General features: G+C 41.4%; 1 protein-coding gene across 4 annotated transcripts in view; it reads left to right on the forward strand.

The window, feature by feature from the left end:
- PDLIM3 (PDZ and LIM domain 3) overlaps positions 1-14,422 on the forward strand; it is a 35,538-nt gene extending 21,116 nt beyond the window's left edge. For 2 of the 4 annotated variants that reach the window (XM_023221001.2, XM_023221002.2), the window contains 4 exons: positions 1,180-1,247; positions 8,780-8,910; positions 10,813-10,924; positions 12,622-14,422. In XM_023221001.2, the coding sequence (XP_023076769.1) occupies positions 1,180-1,247; positions 8,780-8,910; positions 10,813-10,924; positions 12,622-12,811 (501 nt within the window). In that variant the 3' untranslated portion in view covers positions 12,812-14,422. Of the gene's footprint in view, positions 1-624; positions 813-1,179; positions 1,248-6,934; positions 7,199-8,779; positions 8,911-10,812; positions 10,925-12,621 lie in introns of all 4 variants that reach the window. The other 2 variants (XM_023220999.3, XM_023221000.3) reach the window with 2 other exon arrangements.
- The last annotated feature ends 1,372 nt before the right edge of the window (positions 14,423-15,794 follow it).

Genomic DNA, 15,794 nt, shown 5'->3' on the forward strand with positions numbered 1-15,794 from the left:
ATTCCTTCTTTCGTAAAAAGAGTCTTTCAGTTGTTTTTTCTAAAATTAAGATTATAGCTTAATCCAAGTTAAGAACTTTTTTTAAGACGTTTTTAAAAACAAGTCTTTACCTGGCTTAGTTTAAATGATTCAGTGTAGTTATTCATAAATGCTCATTCTCCTTGTTTTGTTCCCTCATTTCTCAAAATGGGGGAAGTTTATCAATATATCAATAGAAGAGAAACCATATGTAAATTCTACTTGAGAAAATGTTAAGTATAATTTTCAAGCCAAAAATCCCATTTCTGACACAAAATGTCTGCATTCAAACGAGTCATTAGAATTTCTTAAAGCTATGGATAAAGAAGTCAGGGACAGATAAGAGATGCAATGTTTAAATTATTTTATAATATTTTAAATAAAGTCCGTTCCTTTTCACCTTAACGTTTGATCAGTGAATATAGCACATGTACAGTTCAGAGAAAACCATGGAAAAGTGTATGGCTAACTCCTCCTCTAATCTTTCCATCAATCTCGTCGTGGGTAAAGATGCCTTTATTAACAGTAGTGATGCTGTTGGTTTCGCTCACTAATGGCTTTCTTGTGCGCTGTGTGGCTCTGTGTATTTTGTCTGCCATTGTACAGGAATTCAAACCCATTGGTACTGCGCACAACAGAAGGGCCCAGCCTTTTGTTGCAGCTGCAAACATTGATGACAAAAGACAGGTAGTGAGCGCTTCCTATAACTCACCAATTGGGCTCTATTCAACTAGCAATATCCAAGATGCGCTTCACGGACAGCTGCGGGGTCTCATTCCTAGCTCACCTCAAAAGTAAGTATCCGACTCTGCTCTGGCCACAGTGTACCTAACAGTGATAGTATGGTTTCTTTTCTTTTCAAAAGTCCAGCTCTTGCTGTTTTATGTTTACTTTCCTGAAGGCACTATCAGATTTCTCTTTTAAAGACAAGTATCTAAAACATGTTTCTAATTGCTGTGGGGCCCGGTCCGTCAGTGCCTGACCATTTAGTGGATAGATGGTTGAAAAGAAGAGATCGTCCTGGTTCCGTCATCACCTTTGCTAGTTATGACAATAGTTGGTGGTAAATAATCCGCTCTGTACAATTATCGTTCGTTTAATCTTATCTGAAAAAGAATTCGTCTTCCACTGAGGGGCCTTTTTAACACTTTGTTTTTACAGGATGTGAACTACTTTGAACACAAGCACAATATTCGGCCCAAACCTTTCATAATCCCGGGTCGAAGCAGGTCATAAGCTCTGAGATTGTGAAGTTTGCAGTGCATGCTTCTTAAATCAGTTCTTACTAATCATCGAGAAAAGTAACTTGTAGATGTTTGGAGTGGCTTTTCTCATTGCAAAGCTTGTTTCAAAAGCAAAAAGAAACAAACTCACTTAGCAGAGTACAGAAGCCAAATAACTTTCATTTCCAAGAGTAAATATTGACAAGATTACAGAGCTGTGAAATTTTATGCAATCACCACGTGTATTTATAGCGAACACCCCTGAGGCTCTGGGGACCCCATCCAGAACACCATGACCTTTGAGTCGGGCAGTGGTGTATCTATCCCAGGTCAGGAAAGCCCTGCCAGCGGGAGCAGGCGTGGAAAGCAGCCCCGGTTAGGAGCAAGGAATCAGGTGAACAAGACAGAATGAGAAGGAGCAAGCTCTTCCTTCTCGTCTCTCAGTAGAGAAACTGATCATCTTCAGGTCATCCTTTTCAAACATCTTCTCTAGAAATTGAACTCCAACCTAAGGGGAAAGAAAATAATGCCGTGTGTTGCCAAATCAGGAAACAGTGACTTCAGGAAACCTCAGTTCCATCCTTCCGACCTCAGCCAAGCGGGTCAGCCCACAGGAAGGAAGCTGGTGGTTAGACTGGATTCTGACAGGAACACTGAATGTGATTTACCGCAGCTGTTACAAACTGGTGGCCCATGGGCGGATTTATTTCACAGGCATGTTCTATTTAACCTGTTTGTTTAAAAAAAAGAATGTAAGTGCCTTTAGACAGAACATTGAAACTCACCATCTTGTCAAAATGCGCATCACTCTTAAGTGTGTGAGACGCGGCCCATTTTCATACATGTGTGACCTCCTGGCCCCTCTAGACACGCGAGCTTATGACTCCTGCCATAGGCTGTGGAGAGGGGGTCATCCCTTCTGTATGATTTCCATGTCCAGACCTTTCAGCAAGCTACAGGCAGAGCCAGGTGATTGTCTCAAAACATGCCGGACAATTCTTGTGATATCAGATCCAGGGAGGACCCCTGAACTGGAGGGGCAGGAGAAAGGCGTTAAGAAGGCAACCATCTTCCTCCGTATCTTCCTCCACTAGAACGTGAGCTCAGTGTCTGCAGGGACCTGGTCTGACTGGCTCAACATTATACCCCCAGCACCTAGAAATGAGACAGAATAAATGCTCAACAAGCAACCATCTACAAACAGACAAAATAAACGTCCAATAAATGCTTACTGCATAAAGGAATCGAATCCTGAGGGTGCACACCATTTCCCGAGCGAGCGGCCAGAGTCCAGAGCCGTTCACTCCCGATGCTGGCAGCTCTGTGTCCTCTCCTGCCTCTCTCTGTGTGTTCCCTCGTTCCCATTCTGTTCTCGTCTGCACCTGTTTCTCCACTTTCAACAGCTTCCCCACCCCAGCCCAATCCCAATAACAAAACACAGGATTTAAAGTTAAAATGATACGATATTTTACTGTTGAATATATACAACTTCCCAAAGAAGCACAGTCAAATGAACAACTTGCGTTCTTTTCAGGTTAGTGTGACTGAGTCCACCCACACCAGCTCTAGGGCTTCAGAAGGCTTGGATAAAGTGATATGTTAGAGTAACACGTATCCTGCCTTTACTAAAAACCTGTGACATTCCATTGTATAAAAAGTCAGGAAAGTCAGAGAATCCTAGGTATATAATCCCTTTAAAAATTTTTTCATTTTAACTTAAACATGGGGATAATGACAAGCCACTCATAATGTCATTTGAAGAGAACACCTTTTAATATAGCTGAATTTGGAAGAGAGGAGGAGAGAAACAGAAGTGAGGGGATTTGCTTAAAAAACAGATGCCAGTGCACAAATCTTAAAGAACTGTAAGGCCTGGTGTGGTGGCTCACACCTGTAATCCCAGCACTTTGGGAGGTAGAGGTGGGTGAATCACGAGGTCAGGAGTTTGAGACCATCCTGACCAACATGGTGAAACTTCATCTCTACTAAAAATACAAAAAATTAGCTGAGCATGGTGGCAGGCGCCTGTAGTCCCAGCTACTTAGGCTGAGGCAGGAGAATTGCTTGAACCCAGGAGGTGGAGATTGTAGTGAGCTGAGATCATAACACTGCACTCCAGCCCGGAGAACGGTGTGAGACTCCGTCTCCAAAAAAAAAAAAGAATTGTTAAAGAGTGCCCCCAACATCCTCCTCCTCTTCCTGTGCCTCCTCACTATTTGCTGTAACTTCTGAACTTTTTGTTCCCACCAAACTATTCTTCATCAAGGTGGAACTGTAAGTGGCTGCATACCAACCTACAACTACATTTGTTTTTAACTTTTAAAACAAATGTAGTTTTTGTTTGGGTGCATACTACTTGTACATGTTTATGGGGTACATGTGCTGTTTTGATACATGCATACAATGTGTAATGATCAAATCAGGGTAATCGGGGTATCCATCACCTCGAGCAGTCACTTTCTTTGTGCTTTGGAACATTCCACATCCACTCCTCTAGTTATTTTGAAATATATAAATAATTGTTGTTAACTATAGTCACCTATAACTACACTGTTATGAACTTCTTTAATCAAAAGTAAGTTGAACATGCTAGTGCTGGGCATGGTGGCTCACACTTGTAGTCCCAGAACTTTGGGAGACCAAGGTGAGCAGATCACCTGAGGTCAGGAGTTTGAGACCAGCCTGGCCAATGTGATGAAACCCCATCTCTACTAAAAATAGAAAAATTAGCCAGGCATAGTGGTGCACGCCTGTAATTGCAGCTATTCAGGAGGCTGAGGCATGAGAATCACCTGAAGCCGGGAGGCAGAGGTTGCAGTGAGCCGAGATCACGTCACTGTACTCCAGCCTGGGTAACAGAGTGAGACTCTGTCTCAAAAAAAAAAAAAAAAGTCAGTTGGACATGCTAAATTGTTAACAGCTTAATTTCCCTGGGGTTTTACTATTAGCTATGGTTCTTTTGATTATTTCATCATGACTGAAGCCTTTTAAAAGACTGGTGTTTTCATATGCAAATATATAAAATTTTTAAGGTTAAAGCTACGATTAAATACACATGTAAGGTATTTTAGATCCAAGTGATAAAATACAATCCTATGAGTGGTTTTTGGACAAGTTGCTTCCAGAAGTATGCCCCAAAATGTCTGTACACACCCCAGAGAAATTAGCAATCTGTCAAATGATGTATCTGGGCATGAAGTAATTGACTGCGTTATCAACCTCACGAGTGGCCTTGCCAAGTCACTAAGTCAGTCTCAGAAAATCTCATTAGCACCTACCTTTCCAGGTCATCAGGAGCAAGTCGTGGTGACCCATGATGATATATCCCCGGTGATATCCACAGTGACTGGAATCCATGAAAACTCGTTTACTTAAAGGATCAGTTTAAAAGATCTTTTTAAATTGGCCCAGAAATGTATAAAAGTTCATCCTTGTTTGCTTAGCATTCATTTCTCATTTATTTAATAGACATGGGCCTGATTGATAAAGGAACTAGGAATGCAGTCTCAATTAAAATTACATAGTGCACAAACATGCATGTACTGTTGACCCTCAGAACATGGGTTTAAACTGTGCAAGTTCACTTATATGTGGATTTTTTTTCCAATAAATATGTTGGAAACATTTTTGGAGATTAGCGACAATTTGAAAAAAGTCACTAACTGTAGCCTTGAAATATCAAAAAAATTGAGAAAAAGATTTACCATGAATGTACAAAATATACGTAGATAGTAGTCTATTTAAGTGTTAATAGGCTGTTTATCTGTAAAACTTCTGTTCAACAGTAGGCTGTCGGTAGTTAAGTTTTGGAGGAGGCAAAAGTTATACATTTATAGCAGAAAAATATTACTGATAACGACTATAAAACATGGCATAACTGTAAGTTCTAAACTGATCATAGTTTATCTGCCCAGTACGGGCACTAAGTCTGGCACACAGTAGGGGGAGAGTAGTTATAAATGCTAGCTGAGTAGGTTCATTACTGGGAGGCCGAAGTCTCCCAAGATTTAACTCTGTTTCAAATCCCTAAACTGATTTCGTAAGCTTCATTACACTCAGGTTAAATCCACGTGATCCTGGCTAAACTGCACTGCAACTGAAAATGTCCTCATATTCTTTTACCAGCTGAAGTCCATTTCAAGAGCCAGTATAGACCCTACAAAAATGGTGAATAGCCCACTTGACATTTTGGTATGTGATCTAAACATTGTACAGGTTGGGTTTTCAATAGGTTCTCAAAAGGCAGGAAGTGAAGGAGCAAGCTCATATTCACCTCCCCGGTTTAGGTTATGTAGGTAGTTAAATTGGATAACACAAGACAAAAAAAAAAAAAAAATGTAAACGCATTTAGTGACATGAGTTCTCCAGACTAATGAGCCTGCAACATTGCTGGAGTGGAAAAAGTTCCTGCTCAATATCATTTTGGTTTCTTATCTTTATATGGGCTGAAGTTAGCATTAATACCTCTAGAGAGTAAATGCAGCTATGGGGCCATACTTGAGACCAGAGACAATCTGAACTTAGAGGTAAACACACCATGTACATCCATTCTCTGTCTTGAGCTTACAGCAACACTAACTGGAAAGTATGATAGATGTTTATATTACTACTAATATTTCTTTTTGCTTTTTCTTAAATGACTATGCTTTTTTTACAGAAATCTCTTGGTATCTCTCATGCACGTGGGAAAATGGACTTTTTAGTCACTAGCATGTCAGTTGTTAACTGACCCCTATCCAGTTTCCAGATAGAATGTGAACTCTCCCTAGTTCTTCAATTTGCATGACTGGGCTTTGCTGTTTTCATAAGTCCCTGAAATGCATCTTTAAAAGGAAAAGGGAAATATGCATGGGATAGATGTGTGCTTCTGAAATTGTGCATAAAATAGCTATGTAAGAAATATAAGCATCAAAAGAGTGAAAGACCACTGTATTTCTCCTCTAATCGTTAATATCAAGGTGACAAGCATTTATTGGTTTTTTCTAGGGCTTGTATTAAACCACTGAACAGCTGTCTTAAAGTGTACTCCTCACAGAATTAAAGAGTAAAAATAGAAAATATTAAAATAGTAACATTTACAAGATAGCCTTATAACATAATCTTTACCATAAAACCTGCAAGTTACCAATTACTATTTAATTAAAGCTCAACTGTATTACTGAAATATACTTCTGATTTTGAAATGTTGAGCCCAAATATGTGATTTCATCTTCATGCTGCATATTTGGTGTTCGCTAAAACTTTAATTTTAAATGTCACACTTGAGAAATTAAAAGGATGTCCAGCCAATGTAATTTTCCTTCATCATTTGTCTGTGATGTTGACCAGTTTTAAAGTCTTTGGCCTATTTTTTAAAAGTGAGGATAGCTGCAAATTTTCCACTTACTTCATATACAACTTCTCTACATGTAACCCTCAACTTACACATTGCCTGGTAGAACAGAGCCAAAAAATGCAGTATCACCTGTACCTTTTAATTTTATTAAACTTTTTTTCAATCACGAATTTTTCAACATCTTCCCTTTTTAAATAAATTCTAGCGACAAATCAAGATTCGGTTTTATTTTGATGTAATTCACCTCTCACTCTTGTCTTCAATTCCTTTTAACCTCTCTGTCCCTGTTCTCTGTGTTCTTCTGTGTGGACTGTCTGGCTCCCTGTGCCATCTCTGTGTAACGTGGTCATTAACACAGTGGATGCAGTACTCCCTCCGGGATTGACTGTGCCAGTGGACGCAGCACCCCTTCGTCTGTCAGTACTGTTAGTACCATTTGCCCAGGTGACTTGAAAGTGGCGGCTAAGCTGGCCCCTAACATTCCTTTGGAAATGGAACTTCCTGGTGTGAAGATTGTACATGCTCAGTTTAATACACCTATGCAGTTGTACTCAGATGACAATATTATGGAAACACTTCAGGGTCAGGTTTCAACAGCCCTAGGGGAAGCACCTTTGATGAGGTAATATGAGTCTTTTTGAACCATGGGCATGTTAACTAAACACGTGGGCAGTGTCAGCTTTACCGGTGTCTTTTAACATTGTCTTAATGGAAAGAAAGCGATGTGAAAAGCTTTTTAAAAATACTAAGGATTTATTGCAAATATCTAGGCTTGATGATAAGGGTGATTTGGGGAATTATCTAAGTAGAGCTTTATGTGTCAGATCGCAATAAAATGAAATCCTGTCAGGACCAAATGTGTATGTCTCTCAGAAGCTACAGTGTACTTTACAAATATCTGGTGTAATACTTCTCAAAGTTGTTTATAACCTAGTAGGGATCAAAAATTAGGAAGGAGGTGGAAGGTTTATGGGAATGTTATGAGATGAGTCTTCTCTCTTCTGATAGAGCTTGTGGAGAGGTCATTATTTACCCATTTAAAATGTTTATTGTAGATGAAGGTTTTTGGGTGAATACCCTCAGGCTATTAATGTAGATATTGAATTTTTGCTGGTCTTTTTTGACTCATTTTTTCTTTGTTATAACTCTTTGTTCACAGTAATTTTGCCATAAAGATTTTGATTAAAAAGATTTATTATAGGATAAAATCTTATTGCTTCTTTCACTATTACAGAATCACTATTTATAAATTAAATTATTATAATGCGTAAGAGTGTTAAATAGTGATATCCCACAGCTATCTCTTGGGATGAACACATTGGATTAATAATAGTGTAAGATATCTCAGAGCCATTTGCAAATATGACATAGGTAATAAAAATATTACAGATAGTATGTTTTCTAGATAATGCAATAAAATGATATAAAATAATAAAGTTTTTAGTGTTTAACATACAGTATTATGATAAAATTCTTTATTGTCCATTATGAATATATTTGTAGAAAGCATGTTAAAATAAAGCTGCTGTCATTATTGTAAATGAATTTTAATATGGCTATTTTTAAAAGACAGTGCAGTCAATTACAGCAGATATAAAAATATAAGTTTCTACATTACAGGCTTTCAAACCCTGAGAAGTTAAATTTCTAGAATTTACAAGTAAAATGATACCCTTATTATTTCCAGGGGTTAACAAATTAGCCTTAAAACTAAAAACATATTAAACCATATACTTTTTGTTTAATATCAAAAGTAAATCTGGATTTTACTGACAGTTTGATGACTGAGAATAATCTAACTGGGTGCTTACTGCTGCACTTTCCGTCATGTGTATATTGCCTTTTCTCGGGGAAAAGTTAATTTTGTTCACATCTATCATTATATATCCATCAGACTCAAGTCTTGTTTTTCTTAATTACTATTATTTCCTGACAATTATCTTTTAGTTTCCTTCCAAAGTATTTTGCCAAGTGGAGGAGTGTGGATGCAACTCCCCGATTTGTTGTTCAATGACATTTCCAAGGCAGCCATGTGAATTCACATTATGCTTTTAACTGTACTAGAGATTCACTTGAAAATACTAGACCTCTGTTCAGGAGTGGCTGTGCATAGAGTAATGGCTGAGTATTGATGTCTGTGGCCTCTTGCACATCTGGTGCCTCCCAGCGCCTGACGATGCTCCCCGCTGTGCCTGTGTTTCAGCGAGCCCACAGCCTCGGTGCCCCCCGAGTCGGACGTGTACCGGATGCTCCACGACAATCGGAATGAGCCCACACAGCCTCGCCAGTCGGGCTCCTTCAGAGTGCTCCAGGGAATGGTGGACGATGGCTCTGGTGAGCAGCCGCTGACCCCTGCTGAAACGTATTGATAGAGGCCACTGCAGGCGGCGGGACGGGGAGGACAGCAAACATACTGGGAACGAAAGTCTAAAACTTGGTTTTAATTGGGAGCCAAATGAATTTTTGCTCAGAAGGATAGGATATGGATGGTGCCTAGTTTAAAAAAGGAGATTCCGGGACATGTCCAAGTAGCCACTAACTGAAGTCATAAAAGGACACCAAAGACAAATTGCATTAATGGTTGTCAAGGGCTAACTCAGCTTACAAGTCATGAGATATTGTTTTAAGCAAAAATTGTCAAACTTCTCAGCCTACCCCTACACTCTGGAGTATCATCATCATCAAAAACTAAACAACACTCTAACAAACCCTTACTATGTTCCATGTTCTGTGAAAAGTATTTTGCACACATTATCGTTTAATCCTCACAGGAACTTGGGGAGGTGAGCCTATTATTTGCCCTACTTAGCAAGTGAGAGGCGAGGGATGGGCAGGTGGCCTTGTGAAAGGCTACACAGCCAGTGAGCCGCAGACCTGGGTCTCCAGCCCACTCCCGTCATCTTCAGGGCTGCTGCCCTGACCTGTGCTTCTCCATGCCCAAAAGATACGGACTGTCCTTTAAAAGCCACACAAAAATGCAAAATGTCCCATTAGGATGGCTACTGTAGAAAACATGGAGAATAACAAGTATTGGTGAGGATATGGAGAAATGGGAACCCTGTGCATTACTGAGGGGAAGGTAACAGGGAGCAGCCACCCTGGGGGAGTATGGCAGCTCCTGGAAAAGTTAAACACAGAATTACCATGTGATCCAGCAGCTCCACTCCTAGGAATATACCCCCAAAAGACTTGAAAGCAGGGACTCAAACAGATTTTTTTTCTTTTTTTGAGACAGAGTCTTGCTCTGTTGCCCAGGCTGGAGTGGGTGGTGCATCTTGGCTCACTGTAACCTCTGCCTTGTGGGTTCAAGTGATTCTCCTGCCTCACTCAGTCTCCTGAGTAGCTGGGATTACAGGCACCTGCCACCACGCCTGGCTAATTTTTGTATTTTTAGTAGAGATGGGGTTTTACCTCTTGGCCAGGCTGGTCTCGAACTCCTGACCTCGTGATCCACCCGCCTCGGCCTCCCAGAGTGCTGGGATTACAGGCATGAGCCACCGCGCCCGGCCTGTGTGCCAGCATTTATCTTATTCACAGTAGCCCAAAGAGGGGAAACACCCAACGTCCATCGAACGATGAATGGATCAGCAGAATGTAGTGTACACATGCAATCAAATATTTTTCAGTCTTAAAAGGAATTAAATTCTGACACATGGTGCACCATGAATGAACTTTGAAAACACTATGTGAAGTGAAAGAAGCCAGACACAAAGAGGCAAATATTGTATGATTCCATTTATTTAAGAGATCCAGAATAGGCAAATCCAAGAGAGAGAAAACAGAATAGAAGTTACCAGGGGCTATGAGCAGGAGCACAGGGAGTTACTGTTTAATGGGCACAGTTTCTGGGAGGTGAAGAAATGGTTCTGGAGGTGGATATGGACAGTGCTTGCACAACATTATGAATGTATCTAATGTCACTGAATTGCACCCCTAAACGTGGTGAAAATGGTAAATTTTATGTATATTTTGCCACAATAAAAAATAATGCCCTCCGCTCCTTTGAGCGTTTTGTAACAGTTTCCTCCAACCACAAAAACAAAATAAATGTTTTCTCTAATTCCATTCTGTAATGCCCTATTTCAGAACAACGTCCCTTATGATTGCATCAGTCCTGCTCAGAATATGACAGTGCAGATGCAACTGAAGGCTAAAGTGCACAGTTTAAAATAGAAGCTTAGCACAAGCTGCAGCCAGCTGTTCCCTAACCACACATGGAAACGCTTTGTTTTTCAGATGACCGTCCGGCTGGAACGCGGAGCGTGAGAGCTCCGGTGACGAAAGTCCATGGCGGTTCAGGCGGGGCACAGAGGATGCCGCTCTGTGACAAATGTGGGAGTGGCATAGTGTAAGTTTCGTTTTTAACCCTGGAATTTACAATACCGCTTGGCGACAATTAATTTCTTCTACTTTAAGACTTTATAGACTAAAGGCAATTATGAAAACCAAATTTCTGTTCATCAACTTGAAACATAGGTCCCCAACATTTAACACATTGTGACTGTCACTCCTTAGATACACCTCCAAATTGTCACATCATATGAATCAGCAATTTTGACTTACAATTTCAGAATATTCTCATGAAAAAAAAATGCCCCAAATGTACATTGAAAATCACTTCTAAGAATCATGACTTCACATTAAACTCCCCCACCCCTGTTAATGTCTAGTCTTTAGTAAGTGTATACATTTAGTATACATAGTATCTTCCTCTGTATAAACACAGGGAAACAAATAAAGGCAGCATGAGGATGTTAATTAAAATACATTATCTTTACCCAGTTTAAGTTACACAGATTTTGAAACAAAATATTGAAAAACTACTGTCAGCTTCTATTACAAGGAAATATTTATTTATTTATTTATTTATTTATTTATTTATTTATTTATGGATTTATGGATTTATTTATTTGGAGACAGAGCCTTGCTTTGTCACCCAGGCTGCAGTGCAGTGGCACAATCTTGGCTCACTGCAACCTCTGCCTCCCGGGTTCAAGTGATTCTCCTGCCTCAGCCTCCCCAGTAGCTGGGATTACAGCTGCCCGCCACCACACCTGGCTAATTTTTGTATTTTTGGTAAGAGGAGGTTTCACCATGTTGTCCAGGCTGGTCTCCAACTCCTAACCTCAGGTGATTCGCCCGCCTCAGCCTCCCGAAGTGCTGGGATTCCAGGTGTGAGCCGCCGCGCCGGGTGGGGACCTTATGTTTAAATAACCACACTTGCTAGTTCAGGATCAAGTCAACCAAGATAATTCTGACATCCTCACGGCATTCGTGCCATGTGGGCACATCCCCATCCCATTATTCCATTCCCCTGCCATGCATTCACACACACACTGATGTGTCCTCTGTCTGGTTAGCCAAGATACATCCCAAGAGGGCAGTGGGGGATAAACCTGGTTAGGGCAAGAGGAGGAACGTGGGACCAAAAGGTCAAAGCAGAGCAGGGAGCTCAGAGCGGAGAGGCCCTTGGTAAAATACAACAGCGCCTGACGTTACCAGAAGCAATCATCGTGCCTAAGCTGGAGTAAACTGTTCACAGTAGAAGCTAGTCCACCCACCCCAAGGGAATTCCATCTCTGCTCTTTGATCTGTTTTCTCTTGCTCCATTGAATAAAGGCTGGACCACCCAGATGGAAAGCAATCAGAGAGACTCTGTTCATTGGGTAGGTGACCACCCCCGTCAAAAGCAGAATCTTTTGCAGAGGGGTTGGTCTTGTCTCCATCATGCCTCCCTCTTCAAAGAAATGATGAGGAAAGATCATGAAGTAGGATCCTACAAATTTTCTATGAAGGACTCGTTTGAAAATCTGAAACACAGTCACATGTTAACACCGAAGAGAAACATGGGATGGCTTATTGTGGATATCCTAGATCTCCATGACAATTACATACAGTTTCATGGCTGTGCATGTTTTCACAACTGGAGGCCATTGTTTCCTGACTGTGAAATAGAGAACACCTGCCTTCTCTGTTGGGTTCTCTCCTTTGTCTCAGTTTTTGCTCTGTGGTTTTTTAACTTGAGCTCGTTTTCTTCCCCAACAGCGGTGCAGTGGTGAAGGCACGGGATAAGTACCGGCACCCCGAGTGCTTCGTGTGTGCTGACTGCAACCTCAACCTCAAGCAAAAGGGCTACTTCTTCATAGAAGGGGAGCTGTACTGCGAAACCCACGCAAGAGCCCGCACAAAGCCTCCAGAGGGCTACGACACCGTCACTCTGTATCCCAAAGCTTAAGTCTCTGCAGGCGGGGCACGCACGCACGCACCCATGCACACTTACACAGGAAGGCGCCCATGGCTTTGGGCAGAAGGATTGTGCAGATTGTCAACTCCAAATCTGAAGTCAAGGCTTTAGACCTTTATCCTGTTGTTTATTGAGGAAAAGGAATGGGAGGCAAACGCCTGCTATGTGACAAAAACATACACTTCACTATGTTTTGCAACTCTTTTTGTCTGGGGCTAGCAATAATGATATTTAAAGCAATAATTTTTTGTATGTCATACTCCACAATTTACATGTACATTACAGCCATCAAACATGTAAACATCAAGAAATTTGAAATCTAATTGTCTTTCCTTGACAAGTTGATTTTGCAATTGTGGTAAATACCAAATAACAATCTTGTATTCTAACATAATCTGCAGTTGTCTGTTTCTGTTTTAACGATTACATTGCATGTTAGGGAGAAAGTCCCTGAATTTCTTTAGTTTTGTATTCAAACAATTATGCCACTGGATGCAACAAACATAATAAATACATAAAAGATTTTAAAAATACCTAATGAGGTGGCATTCATTGAATTCAAATAAAATCAACATTTCAATGAGAGAACCCAATCATATTTTAACACGTACACTAATAAAGATTTTAAGATAAATGTGGTTTCTTCAGGTTTTATAACTCATTACTCTTATGAGCACAAAATTTCTGATGATAGGAGAAGCACTGAAACTTGGTAATTCAGTCTCTTTCAAATTAAAAGTTTCACTTGCTTCAACAGAGTCTCTTTCAATTTAAATATCTCTTTCAGATCAATAGTCAGATTGAAGGTTCAAAGTCCATCATGGCTGTTTCTCAGGCTCAATGGTTCACCACCACCTCCTCTTCCCAAGATGGCATCTCCAGGAGGAAACAATTTAGAGGACTTCCTAAGGAGGGCAGGGGGTGGTGGTCTCCTGGGGTCCTGCTTGTATCCACTGTTGAAATCCTTGGTTTCACTTGTGATCTATGGTCTGTTTTCTTGACATAGTTGGGGCCAGGCAATAATCCCACCTCCACTACCACCTCCAAAACTCTCAGCTTTCCTGGAGTCATGGATCATCTGTCTGAGCCATGCACTCCGCCTGGCCCTGGAGCAGGCAGCCTACCTTGCAGGCTCTGCACCGTGTGACCTTGCCTCTCGCCCAGGGTGGCCACAGGGGAATGCCCCTGACTTGCATCTCTCACCTGCTTTCCATGTTCCCCACTGGGGACATACAGGAACTTCTGAAACTGCTCCCTCAGGTTCAAACCATGGGGAACCAGCAGGGTGAAGACCCTCAGACCTTGTCATCTCTGCCAGACCATGGTCATCTCTGCCCCACTGTAGCTGCTGTCTTCTGGCCTGGAACGAGTGTTCTCCTCCCATAAGGTCCCAACTGGGACACAAGTTGTATTGCTCTGGGATTCTCCCACACTTAACTGACTCTTTCTGACCCTAACCTGTTCAGGATTTTGGCCACATGAGAGGAGCCAAAACACATGCCTGGCCCCTATAGGCATTTGACATTGCAACTCCTGTGCCAACACACGCATTCACTAACAGAGCTATTAAAAAAATAAAACAGACTTTTGAGATCAAAGAAATGCATGTATCCAAAATACATGTTTGTTCAACAGTCATTTTCAAACATTTTGTTCTGGGAAGGATATATACTGAAAAGTTTAGAAAGCAAATGAATGGTAACTGACTTCAAAAACCTGAGAAACTTAAAACTCAACGTAGCAATGGAGAAAACCATAAACCAACCCAATTTACTCTCTAGAATCTTAAAAGGCATGGCAATGGGCAGCACCTGGCATTTCTGAACCCGAGGATAAAGGTGCGACTACCATAAGGAGAGCTGAGTAGAAGCTGTTTCAGAAGCACTTATTCCCTAGAGCAGGGGTCCCCAACCCCCTGTGTGGCCTCATACCAGTCTGTGGCCTTTTAGCAACCAGGCCACGCAGCAGGAGGTGAGTGGCAGGCTAGCAAGCAAAGCTTCATCTGTATTTACAGCCGCTCCCATTGCTCGCGTTGCCACCTGAGCTCTGCTTCCTATCAGATCAGAGGCAGCACTAGATTCTCAGAGGAGCACGAACCCTGTCGTGAGCTGCGCATGCGAGGGATCTAAACTGTGTGCGCCTTATGAGAATCTAATGCCTGATGATCTGTCCCTGTCTCCATCACCCCTAGATGGGACCATCTAGTTGCAGGAAAACAAGCACAGGCTCCCACTCATTCTATATGATGGCGAGTTGTATAATTATTTCATTATATTTTACAATGTAATCATAATAGAAATAAAATGCACAATAAACATAATGCACTTGAATCATCCCCAAACCATCCCCTACTGCCCCCATCTGTGGAAAATTCTCTTCCACTAAACTGGTCCCTGGTACCAAAAAGGTTGGGGACCTCTGCCCAACAGGCTCCCCCTGCTAGGTACTATCTGGAAAAGGTAAAACAGCATCTCCCAATTGGAAGATGGAAGCACAGTTGATGGTATGTGTACCATACTGCAAAGAGGGTAAATTAACAATGAAAGATTCGGCCGGGCACAGTGACTCATGCCTGTCATCCCAGCACCTCGGGAGGCCGAGGTGGGTGGATCACGAGGTCAGGAGTTCAAGACCAGCCTGGTCAAGATGGTGAAGCCCCATCTCTACTGAAAATACAAAAAAATTAGCCAGGCCTGGTGGCAGGCACCTGTAAGACCAGCTACTCGGTAGGCTGAGGCAGAGAATTGCTTGAAAACAGGAGGTGGAGGTTGCAGTGAGCCAAGAGCACGTCACTGCTCTCCAGCCTGGGTGACAGAAGGAGACTCTGTCTCAAAAAAAAAAGAATGAAAGATCCATGAGAAAAGTGTACATTAGACATTATATTGTACATGCATCTACATTGTGAGATTTAGCATTTTCCTTAAATTTATATTTTATATATTTTATGTTGTAGAGTACATAATAAACTGCTTAA

This window comes from Piliocolobus tephrosceles, chromosome 3 (genome assembly GCF_002776525.5).
Source record: "Piliocolobus tephrosceles isolate RC106 chromosome 3, ASM277652v3, whole genome shotgun sequence".
NCBI classification, from domain to species: domain Eukaryota; kingdom Metazoa; phylum Chordata; class Mammalia; order Primates; family Cercopithecidae; genus Piliocolobus; species Piliocolobus tephrosceles.